General features: G+C 46.7%; 1 protein-coding gene across 3 annotated transcripts in view; it reads left to right on the top strand.

The window, feature by feature from the left end:
* Positions 1-15,867, top strand: part of BCAM (basal cell adhesion molecule (Lutheran blood group)) — a 60,829-nt gene that overhangs the window by 22,367 nt on the left and 22,595 nt on the right. For all 3 annotated transcript variants that reach the window (XR_014551365.1, XM_083627277.1, XM_083627276.1), the window contains exons 2-4: positions 11,569-11,702; positions 11,812-12,028; positions 15,382-15,452. Coding sequence is in view for 2 of the 3 variants with exons in the window: in XM_083627277.1 (XP_083483403.1) it covers positions 11,569-11,702; positions 11,812-12,028; positions 15,382-15,452 (422 nt within the window). In the remaining variant the exon portion in view is untranslated. The remainder of the gene's footprint in view (positions 1-11,568; positions 11,703-11,811; positions 12,029-15,381; positions 15,453-15,867) is intronic.

Below are 15,867 nucleotides of genomic sequence, written 5' to 3'. Positions count from 1 at the left end.
CCCGCTTCTTCGATGCGCAGGCTGGAGCATGGCCCCAGGGGAAAAGTGTGCTTCACAGGCCCGAACCAACAAGGCCCAGCCTCTGGATGTGGGCCAGAGGTCCTCATTCTCGTCCTTTCTCAGTCACGATGGAAACAGCTGGTTGGCCTTCCCATGTTGAATGTCCCCAAAATAAAATGAAATAATCCCCAGACAAAACAGGCCTGGCAGCGCACCCTGGGGACTAGAGAAAGGCGTGTGGGTCAATATGGTTCCATACGGTTTTAGGCCGCTGGAGGCGCACCTCAGGTGGAGGGAAAATGTGTGTGTGTGTGTGTGTGTGTGTTTTTGATTCCTGGTGTCGACCATTCTTGTGAGGCATGGCGTCACCCAACTCTGTTTTCACTGCTGCAGGGTGGCAGCAAGCTGGCAAGCCGCCTTCTGGTACAGACTGCCAGTCGCTGGCATCTGTCTCGGCCTCCTTCCCACGGGAGACCTGACTTGCACTCTGAACATCAGGCATGCAGGCAAACCCAATCCTAAGCCAAAGGGCATCCATTTTCAGGGTTGTTGTTATTGTTTTGGTAATGTTTGGTAATGTTTTGGTTGTTGTTTGTTTTGGTAATGTTTATTGTAGAATGTATTGTAGAAAAACAGAGCTTCACATCCACATTCAGTCGCAAGATACAGTACAGTCTCTTCATATCTCCATCGTTATCAGACATCGTAATATACCGATATATCGTGATGCTTAGCTGGTGATATAGCGTGATGCTGAAAACCAGATATTGCCCAGCCCTAACTAACAAAGCACTGAAAGGAGGCAGGCAGGGGGGAAAGACACTGCCTTGTTTTCCATCAGTTAACCAAGTCAAAACTCACATATTATTATTATGTGCAAAGCTGCTGAATGGTCTAAAATTTACAAATATCTGTAAGCAATATAAACGAGAGACAGGGGAAGAGGGAGGGAGGGAGATTTTTAATTGCTTCGGTTAGGGCCATCAGTTTTCCACTACTGGGTTTAGAGGAGATTAATGTAACAATGCATATTTGCTGTTGTAGTTCAGCCTCGGCACCTCTGTGGCCGACAGTTGGTTCAGCTTCGGCAGCCACATTGTGAGCTGACAGGCGGCAGATAACCTGCCCATCTTATTTATACATAATTAACCTCATTTGCATACAATTAAGCATGTGCTCGGCGAGTGGAAGACTACAGCCGGTGGACATATTGCAACATTTCCGCGCCTGTCTTTTGTGTAATTTCTAGGCTGAGGCCAGGAGTGAGCTGTTATTTATTTTCTTGTTGCTTAAGTGTGAGATTGCTGCACCTTCTCAAGCTCAGAGCAGTTACATCCCCCACTCTGCAGTTGCTCATAATAAACCTATGTCACACTGGAGACAAGTGAGAAAATGGTCGGTTTCAGCTCTTTGCAAACGGTCGCAAGTCTCCTTTTGCAAAGTCCTCCAGTCATATTTAACGGAGGCTGGGAGTCAGTTGTTGTTAAGAAAGGTGAATTTAAACAAACAACATTTTTCACCTGGGCCAAGGCAAGGTATATCTGCCAAAATGCCTTTCATTGTTGGGGACAGGAGTGCCCTCCTTTCCATTGCCTTGCCCCAGTCAAAATGAGGGTTTGTCAATTCAAACGTACCAATCCTAAATTAAACTAAAGCATGGTTTGCAAACCCACTTCAAACTACAGATTTGGATTCCAGTTTGCTGTCCAATTGTGAGCCATGGTCTGTCAACTTGGACATTATGCCAAGCCATAGTTAAACTACAGGAACCATGCTGTGGAGCTAAATTCATCCAGAGTCATAAAGCTGTTGTCCCTAAACATTCAAAATCACAATGCTGTCTCTCAGCATTATAGGGGTGCATGATACATTTGAAGTTCTTCTGAGTTTTGATAATAAGGTGTTTACCAGAGTTGCATCTGCAACTCAGGAGGCTGAAAATTGGAGGGGAAATTGAGTTCTTTCCTCCTCTCGCTGTTCCTCAACTACAAAAGAAAACAAATTTCAAAGTGAATAAATCAACTTGCTTAGTTTAGATAAACCTGTTAGTATGCCCCTGTATGAGGACTGGATCACAGGACTTGCCTGTCACAGTCCTGATCTTGTGCATATCACTCATCTCACCATATGCAAGAGAGGAACGCTCAGAATTTTCTCGGCTCCATTTTGTCACTCGCTCCAGGGCAATTGCCTTCTCAGGAGCGTGTTTTAGCCTGCTGCAGGAAGGAGAATGGTAAGGGCTTGTTCTGTAACCATTCCTCCCCTTTCATCTCTTTTACCAAAGCTTCTGCTTCTCCCAAGAGAGAAACCCAAATTGGTTTTGCTCAGCATCTGCAGGGCTTGGGCATTTTAAAACAACAGCACGTGTTCTTTCTTTGAGAACTTGCCCCATGCCTTCATGTCTTTCTGTTGTGAATCACCCCTCCATACCTCAGCATGCAAAACGGCATTATACAGAGAGTGATTATGGGTGTATCTACTCCAAAATGTTGCAGAACGCTCAAGAATGCTTGGCCTTGGTTCATTATTTTTTTCTGATGTCCGATATTGAAGCTGTTTTGCCCAAGACCGGATTATTGCCCAGACTAACAAGGCCAAAGCCTCAGGGCTTTGGTTTTCATAAAATGGAGCTGGTGCATCAGTTCATTTTCTTCTCTAAATTTATCAACTAAAAGGCCTCTTCTCAATGGCCTGGCCGAGGGCCTGTGATATTTGGATAAATATGGTGCTGTTTTTAATGGTTTATGCTGGTACTGGGGAGAGGAGAAGGGAGGAGAGGATTTCACAAGTGGGGGGCCACCACAGAAAAGGCCCGCCCTCGTGTTGCCACCCTCTGGACCTCTCGTGGAGGAGGCACATGAAGAAGTGCCTCAGATGACAATCATACTTTGGCCATCTCATGAGAAGAGAAGACTCCCTGGAAAAGACCCTGATGTTGGGAAAGATGGAGGGCACAAGGAGAAGGGGATGACAGAGGATGAGATGGTTGGACAGTGTTCTTGAAGCTACCAGCATGAGTTTGACCAAACTGCGGGAGGCAGTGGAAGACAGGAGGGCCTGGTGTGCTCTGGTCCAGGGGGTCACAAAGAGTCAGACACGACTAAACGATTAAACAACAACAAGCTGTTAAAAGCTTTATAGGTCAAAACCAGCACTTTGAATTTGGTCTGGAAACTTATCAGCAGCCACTGCAGTCAGGCCAGGATTGGTGCAGTATACTCAAATCGTCTTGCCCCGGAGAGCAGACTAGCCGCCAAATTCTGCACCATCTGGGGTTTCCAAACTGTTTTCAGAGGTTATTCTTTCGAAGTGACTTGGGTTATGTTTTCTGTGAAGTTCCATTGGGCATAACAGAACTAAACGGGCTTGGCCCTGTATACCTGAAGGAGCGTCTCCACTCCCATAATTCAGCCGGTGCACTGAGGTCCAGCTCCGAGGGCCTTCTGCCGGTTCGCTCATTGCGAGAAGTGAAGCTACAGGGAAGCAGGTGGAGGGCCTTCTCGGTAGTGGCGCCCGCCCTGTGGAACACCCTCCCAAATATCAAAGAGATAAATAAATATTTGACTTTTAGGGGACATCCGAAGGCAGCCCTGTACAGGGAAGTTTTTAATGTCTGATGTTTTATTGTGTGTTTAAGATTTTGCTGGGAGCCACCCAGAGTGGCTGGGGCAACCCAGTCAGATCGGGGGCATATACATAATAAAATTATTATTACACACCGTTCTCTTGAAACCGAAACCACTTGTGTTTTCAGTGTTCCTAAAGGCTTAGCTTTGCACAGAGTGGCTACAAATCCCCACTTTCACACTGACGTTGGAGACAGGGACCCCATTGCAGAAATAGTGAGGGGTATTCGAGACACACACACCCTGTGCCCTCTGCCCTGAACCATTACTCTACTGGTTTGGACACAGGGAAAGAGAACTTTACGTGGTCCTGCCCATTCAGCACCAGCCCCATGCCCCCTTATAAGGTGCAATAGTTCTCCTCTGAGCTCCCAGAAGTCAGAGTGGTACAGAAACATCCGCCAAAATAAGAGAGAAAAGGGTTAAGCACCACGGGTAAGAGGGGTGTGGGAGGATATTTGGGAATGGTTGACCTTGAAGCTAAAATCTTTTTAAGTTGCCAGGCCAGCTGCTTATGCATCTCTTTGCCACAGGGTTGTTTGAGCTTTGCTGCTGGTCCTTTAGCACAAAGGCGTTTGCATCTGAATAATGCCAGGAGCTGAAAGCTTTTGATTTGGCCTCTCTGTTCCTGCTGTGCTCTTAATTTCAATTTCATTTCCTCTTCTATCTGGGGGCACCTGTTTTCTCTTTCCCCATAAACATTCTAGGGTGGCAGCACTTAAATAAACCCAAGGCTGTCCTGAACCTCTAATAGTTAACAGGGGTAGGCAGACTTCTAGAACCAAGGCAGAATTACGTGCAAAAGACTTGGAATTAAAGAGCAGTGAACAGGATACCTGTGCTCAGGACCGCAGTACTTCAAGGATGGCTTATCTCTATATGTACCAACCCAGACCCGCGATCATCATCTGAGGCCCTTCTTTGTGTGCCTCCACGAGAGGTCTGGAGGGCGGCAACACGAGAACGGGGCCTTTTCTGTGGTGGCTCCCTGTTTGTGGGATGCTCTCCCCAGGGAGGCTCGCCTGGAGCCTCCATTGCATATCTTTAGGCGCCAGGTGGAAACGTTCCTCTTCAAACAGGCCTTTGATTCTACGGCATTTTAAATGTGTTCGTAGGATGGAAGTTATTGTCTTGTTTTTGTATTATTACGTATTTTGTGTTTTCGTGTTGTGAACTGCCCCGTGACCTCTGGATGAAGGGTGGTATACAAAATGTATTAAACAAATAATAAATGACTCTGAGCACTTTCTCAGTCTAGGAAATTGCTTTTTGTACCGGAGCTAAACTTTCACATAAACTTCTGCTCCTTACTGGCCTCCTTTTTCTCCCCTACTTCAGCCATTTAATTTACACAGAAAAAGGCACTTTGTGGTTGCCGTTGTAAAACAATCATAATCCCTTGCAGCTCCTGGGCTGGAGTTTTATTTTGTCTTAATTTAATTCAGACTGGCTTTCGATGGCCAGAGAGATAGATGAGAGGGCATTGGCTTAGCGGTCGGCATGTTGTGATGTTACATTGCCACAATCTGCCCTGGGACCAGGTGGGTTGTCAATTGGAGAGCTAATAAAGGCATTAGGATAGGTGCAGTTTATCTACATAATGGTTGACTTGGGCAGCCCAATCAACTCCCAGAAAACTGGTGGACCACGTGTTCTGCGTCATATCTACCAGCAGGCATTAATAAAATGGCAGTGTTGTGTTCCATGGCAATGCACAGGTTTGGGATGTAAAAAGCCTTTGGTTCAGCCCCTGATGAATCTCCAGGTAGGACTGGGAGAGACTTCCTGCTGGAAACCCTGGAGATCCACTGCTTCACGTTGTAGACAGCACTGAACTAGATGGATCAATAGTCTGACTTTCGTATTATGCAGTTTCCTAGATTTCCGTAGGCATGCATCTATGAAAGCTCAGAGCTCGCCCTCCTGCTGCAACAAGCTCCCCTCCTCCCTTGTCTCCCAGAACCAGGAGAGGCATGAAGAGGGTGGAGGAGAAATTAGCACCATGAAGGTGCAGTCTCAGATTGCTTGGGAAAAACTCCAAAGAGGAGGGAACCTAGGCAGCTGTGAGAAGGCAGGGACCTTCAGCCTCCACAACTGCTCCATAGGGACAAGACTTACCAAAGATGATTTGTTGTGCTTAGTAGACACACTTTTTTTCTCTCTAATAAAGAGTCCGGCTAGCTCAGGATTGTCTCACTAACAGGCACCTGCTTTCCAGAGTTTAAGGCAAGGGATGTTCTGAGCCTTACCTGGAGATTGCCAGGATTGAACCCGGTGCCTTATACATACAAGACACATGCCGTACCCCTGAGCTACGCTACGCCCCTTTCCCCAGGAGGATTGTGGATTGCTGGAGGTGTTTCACGCAAGGAATATTTTCCCTGCAACACAAACATTCACCCCCCTTAGTAAGCAAGCTTTCCTTGCAAAACCTTAAGCAGCTGAGTGTAACCAAAAGAGGCATTTGTGTGTTGTGCCTCAGAGACAGTGATGCCTCTGCCGCCCCATTTTCAACCCTGGACATGCTTCTGCCTTCCCTTGGGCATTGTATCCATCCAGCATCCTTTAGACCTTGCAATCCCTCCCTGTCTCTGGGCCTTGTGCCTGCCTGCTCTGCAGTCTGAATAAGTTCCTTCCTTCCTTCCCAGAGAGTCTTTTACAGAGGAGCTTATCATAGCCCTGTCTCTGCCTCTAACTTTTGGTACCCTTGGGGGGGGGGGTTCTTTGGTGGGGGAACCTGCTCCCTTCCTCCGTCTGCCTTGGTTTGAGATGATACGTGAAGACGAGGAGCCTTCTGTCTATGCACCAGTGTTTATGAATCAATCTCTTTTTCTTCCCTGGGTTTTCCCAGCTGGTTCCCTGGCGCTCAGCAGTTTCTGGGCATTCCGCCTTGCCAGAACCAACCCCCCTCCCTCTCCATTACCCGGCTGGGAGATGAAAGCTGGCTCTCTCCCCCCCACCCCCTCATTTGGAGGGGCTTATCCTGGAACAAAGCCCTCAGCGCCAGCCTGGAATCCCAAGCAGCTGCCGGCTTGCTTGCTTCCTTGTGGGCCCTTTCATATCGCCAATTTCTCTCTCTCCTTTCACACCCCCCCCAGGGCCAGATAGCTGCTTTATTCCTCTCCTCTCCTCTTCTCTCTCTCCCCCCCCCCCCCGCCCCATACCAGCTCCTCCCAGCAATTCTCAATCAAGATTGCCTTAAGTGTAGCTAAAGGCATATAATATCTGATATTTGATGGAGGAAAAAGGGCCATGCTTCTCTTGTTTTGAGTGCATGAGAAATGCACAACATACAATGTAATAGAGAAAGCTCTCTGTGTGTGTCTTAGGTGTGTGTTAGGTGTTTGTGTGTGATGCCGTATGAACCAGTCTCCCTACAACCCCCCCCCCCAACGCTAAACTGTGGTTAACAGTGTTATGATGAAAAGACCCATTGCTTAGTTTAGATGATCCCCTAACCATGGTTTGGAGGACTGGGGATAAACCATGGGCTCACACACTCTCCCTTCCCTTCTTCTGTGCTGCTTCACTTCCCCGTTTCCTGTTGGAGCTAACCATAGTTTGCCATGGCACCCAGGTCAGGAAACTATGGTTAGCTCCTGCTCTTCACTGTGCTGTTGCTTCTCTGCAAATTGGAAAGATGCAGTTTTGGCTCTGTGTACATTTGTGGGTATGTGCAGGAGTGCGAAAACCCTGTGTAGGCTTGCAGATTGTTGAGTTGCATATGAAAGGAGGAAAGGTGGTATATAGTGGTACCTCAGGTTAAGTACTTGATTCGTTCCGGAGGTCCGTTCTTAACCTGAAACTGTTCTTAACCTGAAGCACCACTTTAGCTAATGGGGCCTCCTGCTGCCGCCGTGCCGCCGGAGCACGATTTTTGTTCTCATCCTGAATCAAAGTTCTTAACCTGAAGCACTATTTCTGGGTTACCGGAGTCTGAAACCTGAAGCATCTGTAACCTGAAGCGTATGTAACCTGAGGTACCACTGTATCTGGAAGGGTATTGATCATATAATCATCTATAGCATCCATGACAAACGGTCACCCGCACTTTGCTTAAAAACCTCAAAGGAAAGTCCGTATAATAAAAATAGTAATATTTGGAGTTGTATTAATTAGTACACGCATACCAGCTACAATCCTATGTAGTGCGGGAGGTATCCTCAGACCGCACTTTACCAACTTTATTCTAGTAGCAAAACCGGAAGTTGCCGCAGTATACCTCTGGGACTTTAAGCTTAGAATTTGAAATTTCTCCTCAGGATGTTGCAAAGAACGTGGCTTCTGGACCAGAAGCATTAGGCGGTCTTGTGGTGGCCAGCGAGTGGAGAATAAAAGGATTGTGTTTCCCACTTAAAGCCAAGCTACCCTGGCCCTTATCTGCTTCTAAGACACGGCAGCAGAGAGAGAGAGAGAACGAGCCATGGATATTTTTAGAACGGCTGAGGAAAGAGGAGCCGGGCACTCGGTGGTTCTGCTTTGCAGCTTAGAAACTTTCGAGGGCAAACTTCCCTTTGGAACCATCTCTCTCAACGGCGGTGGGGAAAACCGATGTTAGAAAACGTTGGTTGAGTACTGTGGGGATCTGATGGTTTTCAACAGTTGTGGAGACCCCCAGCACCGCCCTCCTGCCCCTCAGGGGGTGAATGTCAAGGACCTTTCCCTGCTGAACGCAGCATGTCTGCCTTTCCACATATTTGCAATTCCCAGTGTCGCTTGGGAAGAGAGGTGGATGGTTAAATTACCATGGGAAGTGTAGCTCTGGGAGGGGAATAGGGGGTCTCTCAGTGCTCTTAACAAACTACAGTTCCCAGGATTCTTTGGTGGAGGCTAGGGCCACATTCACGGCGTACGCTAAATTTTTATTTTATTTATTTATTACATTTATATGCCATCTTTATCTTCCAAGGATCTCAAGATTGTGTACGCGTTTCTCCTCCCCATTTCGTTTAATCCTCACAAGAACCCTGTTGTAAATCTCGCTCCCCATATCTCTGCAGCCACTTGCGGGGTTTTTTTTTAAACCATGGAAGCCCTCCAGAGAAGTTGCCAGCGTTTTTAGTGGAAATCTGTCCTAATGTACATACATGTACACAGGTTTGATAAATTACAGTCGTACTTTTGAAGCCGAACGCCTTGGCTCTCAAACAAATCGGCTCCCGAACGATCGAAACCCGGAAGTGAGTCTTCCGGTTTTCGAATGATTTTCGGAAGCCGAAGGTCTGGCGCAGCTTCCGTGGCTTCCAATTGGCTGCAGGAGACTCCTGCAGCCAATCGGAACCCACACTTTGGTTTTTGAATGGTTCCGGAAGTCAAACGGACTCCCAGAACGCATTCTGTTCAAAAACAGAACGCATTCTGTACACATTTGCCCAAGTGGTTTTCCTTACTATAATTAATGACTTTGTACACTTCGGTTGGTTGGAGAATTTTGCCGCAAAATTCAGAGAAGTGCAAATTTTGAAAGAATAGCCATGTTTTGAGAAGTGCAGATTTGGGGGATTTCTTGTTAAGATCAACATCAAATTTCTCCCTTCAGAATGGTCCCTGGTGATGACAGGGGCAAGGAGAGAGTCTGCTGAGGGCATTTATTTCAAACACATACACACACACACACACATACGAGAGGGAGAGAGAGAGAGAGAGAGAGAGAGAGAGAGAGAGAGAGAACTCACATGTTGTGAGAATCATAATTCTATACAGAACAAGTTTCACACCTTTCAAATCAAGGCATTTAGAGGCGAGAGAGATGAATTGCATTCCCTTCAGAGGCCGTTTTACTTCCCATTGGGAATGTTACCCATTGTGACAAAAGATGAGCTGCCAATTTCAATGTTTCTCCTCCTCCCTCTGTTGCCATGGATGGGGCAGAGGAAAGGGCCGCTGTTTACAAAAAAACAATAACAGCCCCGTGAAGGGGGGATGACCTGTTTGTTGAAAAGATAGGCTGGCGAAAGCTGCTGCTGTCACATAATAGATAAGAGCAAGTGCTGTGAGCCAGGAAGTACATGGTTCAGATTTCATCTCTGCTCTGAATTTATTAGATAGCTTTGGGCAAATAACCAACCAACCCCCCTTCCCCCGCCCGGATTTTTTTTCTCCTCAGCCTCAACCTTTGCAATATGAGAATAAATGCCTATCTTGCAGGATTTCACCGGCGAGGCCTGAGAGGAAGCACTTTGAAAAACACTTTGTGAGAGCTGCATAAATCCTAAAACACGCTGCTGTTATTTGTTATTTAAAATGATGGGCGAGGGCCGTAGCAAAGGGTCAGAGTGCTGCCCTTTCTTGTCGAAGGCCCACGGTTCAATTCGTGGCATCTCCGGGTCGGGCCTTGCCTGAAGGCCTGGAGACCTGCTGCCGGTCAGTGTAGGCAGCACTGAGGTAGATGGAGCATTGGTCTGACTTGGTTTATTTATTTATTTATTTATTGAATTTGCATTTTATTTATTTCTTAACATTCTTATATTACATCGGTAAACGTTGTCATATTACATTACAGGACTTACTATAATATGATTTCCAACATGTATACATAAATTATATACAAATTTTATATACCTAGAAAGAAAATGAAACAAAAAAAGAGAAAGAACAAAGAGAAAAAACAAAAACAGTTTCCCCGCCCAAATCATATACATACCAACACACTAGACTTCCTGTCTTTCCCGTTTTATATTCCTTTTTTTCAAATGATTGTACTCTTGTTATTGTATATTTCTTTACATATTATCTAATACATTCCTATATCAATATGTGTTCTTAGTCCTATTTCTCAACTCAGTCTCACTCCAGCGTCAATCAAATGCTAGCATAGATAGCGAACTTTTACTGTATTTTTGAACATATGTTTTATATCTATCCCACTTTTCCGTAAATTTTTGTTTTGAATTGCCTCTCAGGGTATTTGTTAACTGCGTCATTTCAGCAAATTATTGTAGCTTGTAATGTCAGTCCGTTATTGCCGGGGTTTCTTGTTCCTTCCACCCCTTTGCCACCAAAGTCCGAGCTGCGGCCGTTGCATATAAGAATAAAGGCCTCTGAAGGTCTGACTTGGTTTAAGGCGGCTTCCCATGGATTTAAACCACAGGGTGAACTTTGAACATAAGGAGAACCTGCTGGGTCAAGCCTGCAGCCCGTCTAGTCCAGCATCCTGTTCTCACAGAGGCCGCCAGAAACAGAAACAGGCAAGCGGAAGAGCACTGTTCCCCCATGTAGTTTCCAGAAATTAGTATTCAGAAGTATTGCTGCCTCTGACCGTGGAGGCAGAGCATAGCCATCATGGGAAGAATCATAGAATTCTAGAGTTGGAAGGGATCCCGAGGGTCATCTAGTCCAACCCCCTGCAATGCAGGGATATCCAGCTGTCCCATATGGGGATCGAACCCGCAACCTTGGCATCATCAGCACCACGCCCTAACCAACTGAGCTATCAACAGCCTTATCCTCCGTTAAGTTGTCCAATCCTCTTTTAAGACCGTTATGTGGCCACAATAAAAGTATGTGTTTATGACTGCGATGTCCGAAAACGTGCTGTAATCAATTTTGGTGGTTAACGTTTTTGGGAAATTGAGTCTGTAATGAACGTGCCCCGTGAAAAAATGGTGGGCAGCACCGAGCACTTTGTGAGGATTACAGGGAATGATCTCTTGACAGCGACACAGCCGTTAAGATAGAGGTCAGCAACTGGTGGCCCCCAAGCTGAATCCGGCCCCCCTAGAAGGAAGCCCAAAAGTTGCCAGCTTGGAGGTAAAAATATGGGATATGGAAGAACCATTGACGGTGGATATGGGGCTTGCTTGGGTAGATCCTTAGGCAGGTGAGCCTTGGGCCTATCCGTTTTGCGGAAACCTCTGACAAGATCTACTACTGAGCATGGCCTTAGGTTGTTTTCTGGTCAGTCCTGATCTTCATTCATTCATTCCTTTTCTCCTCCCCTCAGCCCCAGAATGCCAGGCAGAGGTGCAAGTGTCCGTCCCAGCTTTGTTGGAGATCCAGCTAGGCCACAAAGTGTCCATCTCTTGCACTCACACCACGGAAGGTCACGATGGCTTGCCCCTGGTGGAGTGGTTCATTGTGAGTATCCTGGTCTTGGGAAGGCGGATAATGGCGGCTGGGGTGTGTGGTGCTTTTAGATGCCCTTAGTAACCAGCCCTTTTGTCCTTGGCCGTGAATACCTCTGCAGACGGACAAGAACGGGGAGCAGCGACGTGTGGCCTACAGCGATCAGGGTCGGCAGGGAGTGGACAGAGGCACCGAGTACACAGACCGCGCCTCCATGGAAGCCGGCCACAGTTTGGTCATCAAAGCGGCTGAGGTGATTGACGAGAGAGCCTTCTCCTGCCAGGTGACGGCGGGCGCTGCAGGGAGCGGAATGGGAGTGACGCAACTCAAGGTGTACGGTGAGGCTCCTGTCATCGCTTCTCTCGCCATTCGGACCACGAGGCGCTCCTGCCACCATCTTGTCTCCTTGTCCTTCCCTCGTAAAGCTCTCTTTACGGCTTTCCCTTGTTTTCGCTGCCTGCCCACAGGTTTCCTGGCTCCACCCTTGCTCCCCTTGCACCTGAAAGTCTCCTTTGGGCCGGCCCTACCGTTGGGGCAGTGTGAAACGGCTGCCTCAGGGTGCTGGTTTTGGCTGTCAAAGAAGGCTAGCAAACGACCAGCTACCTAAATTATTGCTAGTAGATTGGCAAGGAGGAGGAGAGGTGCTTGTAGGATTTTCTGCCTGCAGGACCAAAATAATTTGTCTACCCTCAGGCTTTGTGCATGTGAATTGCGGGCGGGTGGAGATTTATTGCTCTGCCTCAGGCGGCAAAATCTCTTGGACCGGCCCTGCAGATTCCACCTTCAGATCCCAACCTTGCCTTCAAACACACCGTTTTTTGGTTAACCCTTAGGCCTCCACATGAACTGGCGCAAAGCCTAAATAAGTCCCTGCGGCTGAGATTTAGATCCTTGGAGCCAGAGACCTCTCTCCCTTCCCTTAAGTTATCTGCATAAGCACCTTGTGAATCAGTAAAAATGAATCTTGCTCTTCTTGGCTTGGCTAGCCCTTAAAAGCACCGTGTGAATCAATTAATAGAAGAAAAACAATCCCTGCTGCACAACCCTTCTTGGCCAAATGCGGTTTTTTTTCTGTTCCGGGTATCTCGGCCCTTTTATGTCATCTCCGTATTCCCTTTGCCAAGCTCTGAAAGGCTCCTAAAGAGGAAGTTCTAGGCCCTGAGATGGCCCAATATATTTCTGGTACCTGAAGCAGAACATCCCTAATGGTGGTAAAATATTTCATGCTAATATTATGACTGGCAGCTTAATGGTGTCCTCAGAGCTGCAGCCTGAGGTGTCCCTTCTTTGCCTTGCGTAATGATAAGGCCAGTCCTCTCTAGGCGTTGTCCTCCACATTAACCTGTGGAAAAATTAGAAATAACTCGGTGTTTTGTGGAGACAGGACAAACAGTGTTAAGATATTGTGAAACGCCTGCCTTGCACCAGTTCAACCTGTGTCAACCTGTTTCCTTATCTCCTTAGAAGGCCCCTGTTTTTTGTGTTCCTTTTCATTTCGTTTCACTTTTAATTTGTATACCGCCTACTTATATTACTATACGCAAGGCGGTTTACAAGCTGAAGAAACAGTACCTTATATCTGATCCAATACAAATAAGTCTCAGTAGAAACATAACTTTAAAATAAACAACTTATGTCAAATAATATAATAATCCTTTGGAATATAATAGTACGCAATGAAATTAAATTATCAGCAAACAACAATCAAATAGCAATTCACTCTTAACAATTACAATTACAATAAAAAATTACTGTAATCAGTAAAAATGACAGCGAGTCACAACACATAAAATACCACAATATGTTCAGGACTGCAAGGAAGGATCAAATCGAGAAACCAAGACACACAACTTGAGCCTGGTTTTGTGGCAGCCTTCCCTTGCTTAACGCTGGTCCTGCTTGAGAAAGATATAATATAATTTCTTAGAGATAAAATAGCATCGTAGAATTGTGGGGCTGGGAGGGACCCGTAGGGTCACCTTGTCCAACCCCCTTGCGGTGCAGGAACCTCAACTATCAGAATACCAATGGAACATATTGTAGCATTGCAGGGAGATCACTCAACCTTCCCACTCTGAACTGGCGAGAAATACCTTGTGCCCCCATCTCTTTGCTATCCTGGTTGATCTCCCCCCATCTAGGACTATCTAGGACTTCTCATAACTCCCTGCAACCCAGTCCTCCTGGGCCAACCTTTTTCCCTCCAGCACCCAGCTGCTTCTTTGCCCGATGATGCGTAATTCCTTCCCTTACGAAATCGTTTCCCTGCCTGCAGCAAAACACCTGGAGATGCCACCTCCGCTCTTTTTTCCAAAGGTGGCTTGCATCTCTCATTCTGTCTGTACTTTCCCCCTCCAGCAACCTAATGCTGATGGGTCTTGTATGCTCCGAGTTTCCACGGCCATGGTCTTCCAGTGGCCAGGTTCAGGTCAGCCTCCCTGACTTTGGGACATCAAACGGCTGTTTGCAACAACATCCCAGTGGCTCTGTCATGCACCTGCAAATACAAATGGGACAAGAGAAGCAGCTGTGTTTGTCTACACACCTTCCATGCTAATAAACAGAGACGCCTGATCATTTCCCCCTCTCTGATAAAGAGGAAGCAATGGGGTTTGTGGTCCCAGAATCTAGCTCAGTGCTGGTTTGTTTTGGGGTCCACTCCCCCCCCACCAACCTTGCTTATTGAATAAGATAACTTCTATTGTGTTTGTCCTTGAACCGCAGCAGCACCAAGCGAGATAACAAAATTTAAACCAGATAACAGAAACTCACACAAAAAATTCAGTACTCTTGGAGAGCCAGTGTGGTGTAGTGGTTAAGAGCGGTAGTCTCGTAATCTGGGGAACCAGGTTCGCGTCTCCGCTCCTCCACATGCAGCTGCTGGGTGACCTTGGGCCAGTCACACTTCTCTGAAGTCTCTCAGCCCCACTCACCTCACAGAGTGTTTGTTGTGGGGGAGGAAGGGAAAGGAGAATGTGAGCCGCTTTGAGGCTCCTTAAAGGGAGTGAAAGGCGGGATATCAAATCTAAACTCTTCTTCTTCTTCTTCTTCTTCTTCTTCTTCTTCTTCTTCTTCTTCTTCTATTTATAACCAGTAATTCATAAAGTTAATAATTAGGATTAGCAAAATGAAAACATTCACACTGAAGCATGAAACATATTCTTTAGAAAAACAACCATTTGTGTAATTCAAAACTGATATCAAGGTATGTCGTTTGTGTTTTCAGCTCTCCATGGTACCTCCATACTTATTCCTATATAAATAGCAGCCTTTATGGCAAAATAAGCAACTCTCCGTACCACATACTGATTAGTGACTTGTAGCAGGAAACCCAGCTTCCTTTTTGCACCACAAATTTTGGGAAACCTGTTTACTGATGGGGGGGCCTGCATTTTGTGGGTGAGATCACCCTGAATTTTGTTCCGAGACCAGAGCTCCTCGCTTGTTTTCCCAATCTCTTCATTTACTCTTGAATCTGGGGAATGAAGATGGGAGGAGGCGGGACTTCCTAGGAAGGAATTTCCGCAGTTTGGGGGCCACTGGTGAAAAGGCCCCGCCTTGCATAGTCACCCACTCAGGACCCATCCTCAAAGAAAAACAGGGATGTACACACAGAACATGGCAAGTCTTGTAAGTGAGCAGAGTAGTCAATGGCCCTACTTTGTCTGACCTCTACTGTCTCCTCGAACAGGTGCACCTGAAGCTCCAGAGGTCATACCTAACAGCAGGACCCTCTCTGTGACTGAAGAGGACGCCTCAGAGGTGAGATGCTGCTATCCTTTTCTTAAAGACGAAAACAAAACCTTGGAAGTGCCTGAAAGCCTTATTTCCTGACCTCAGGGCTTGGAATAGGTGCACTGACTATGGTGCCTTCACACCAAAGGGAGAGCACTCTGTACATGCTCAGAGGAATTCACCCTTCTCCAGCCCCTTTCCTGGCGCTGAAGTGAAATGGCTCAAAGAGATAGATGAGGATGAGCTGGAAACAGCCTTGAGAGAGTTCCCTGCCCCGTAATTATTATTATGAGGGAGGTTTTTAAGCCTTTCCTTGGGTGTGTGGATCTAGCTTCCCTTCAAGTTGAAAGACCCCACAGTTCCATGGGAATTAAATATGGCATCAGTCTCAGATTTCAACTACTTGAACTTCTCCGTTTTGAGTTCCATTTTAAAAAAGAAA

This window comes from Podarcis filfolensis (assembly GCF_964270895.1).
Source record: "Podarcis filfolensis genome assembly, chromosome: 8".
Taxonomy (NCBI): domain Eukaryota; kingdom Metazoa; phylum Chordata; class Lepidosauria; order Squamata; family Lacertidae; genus Podarcis; species Podarcis filfolensis.
Note: the sequence above shows the minus strand (reverse complement) of the source record. Positions and strands in the feature narration are given on the sequence as shown.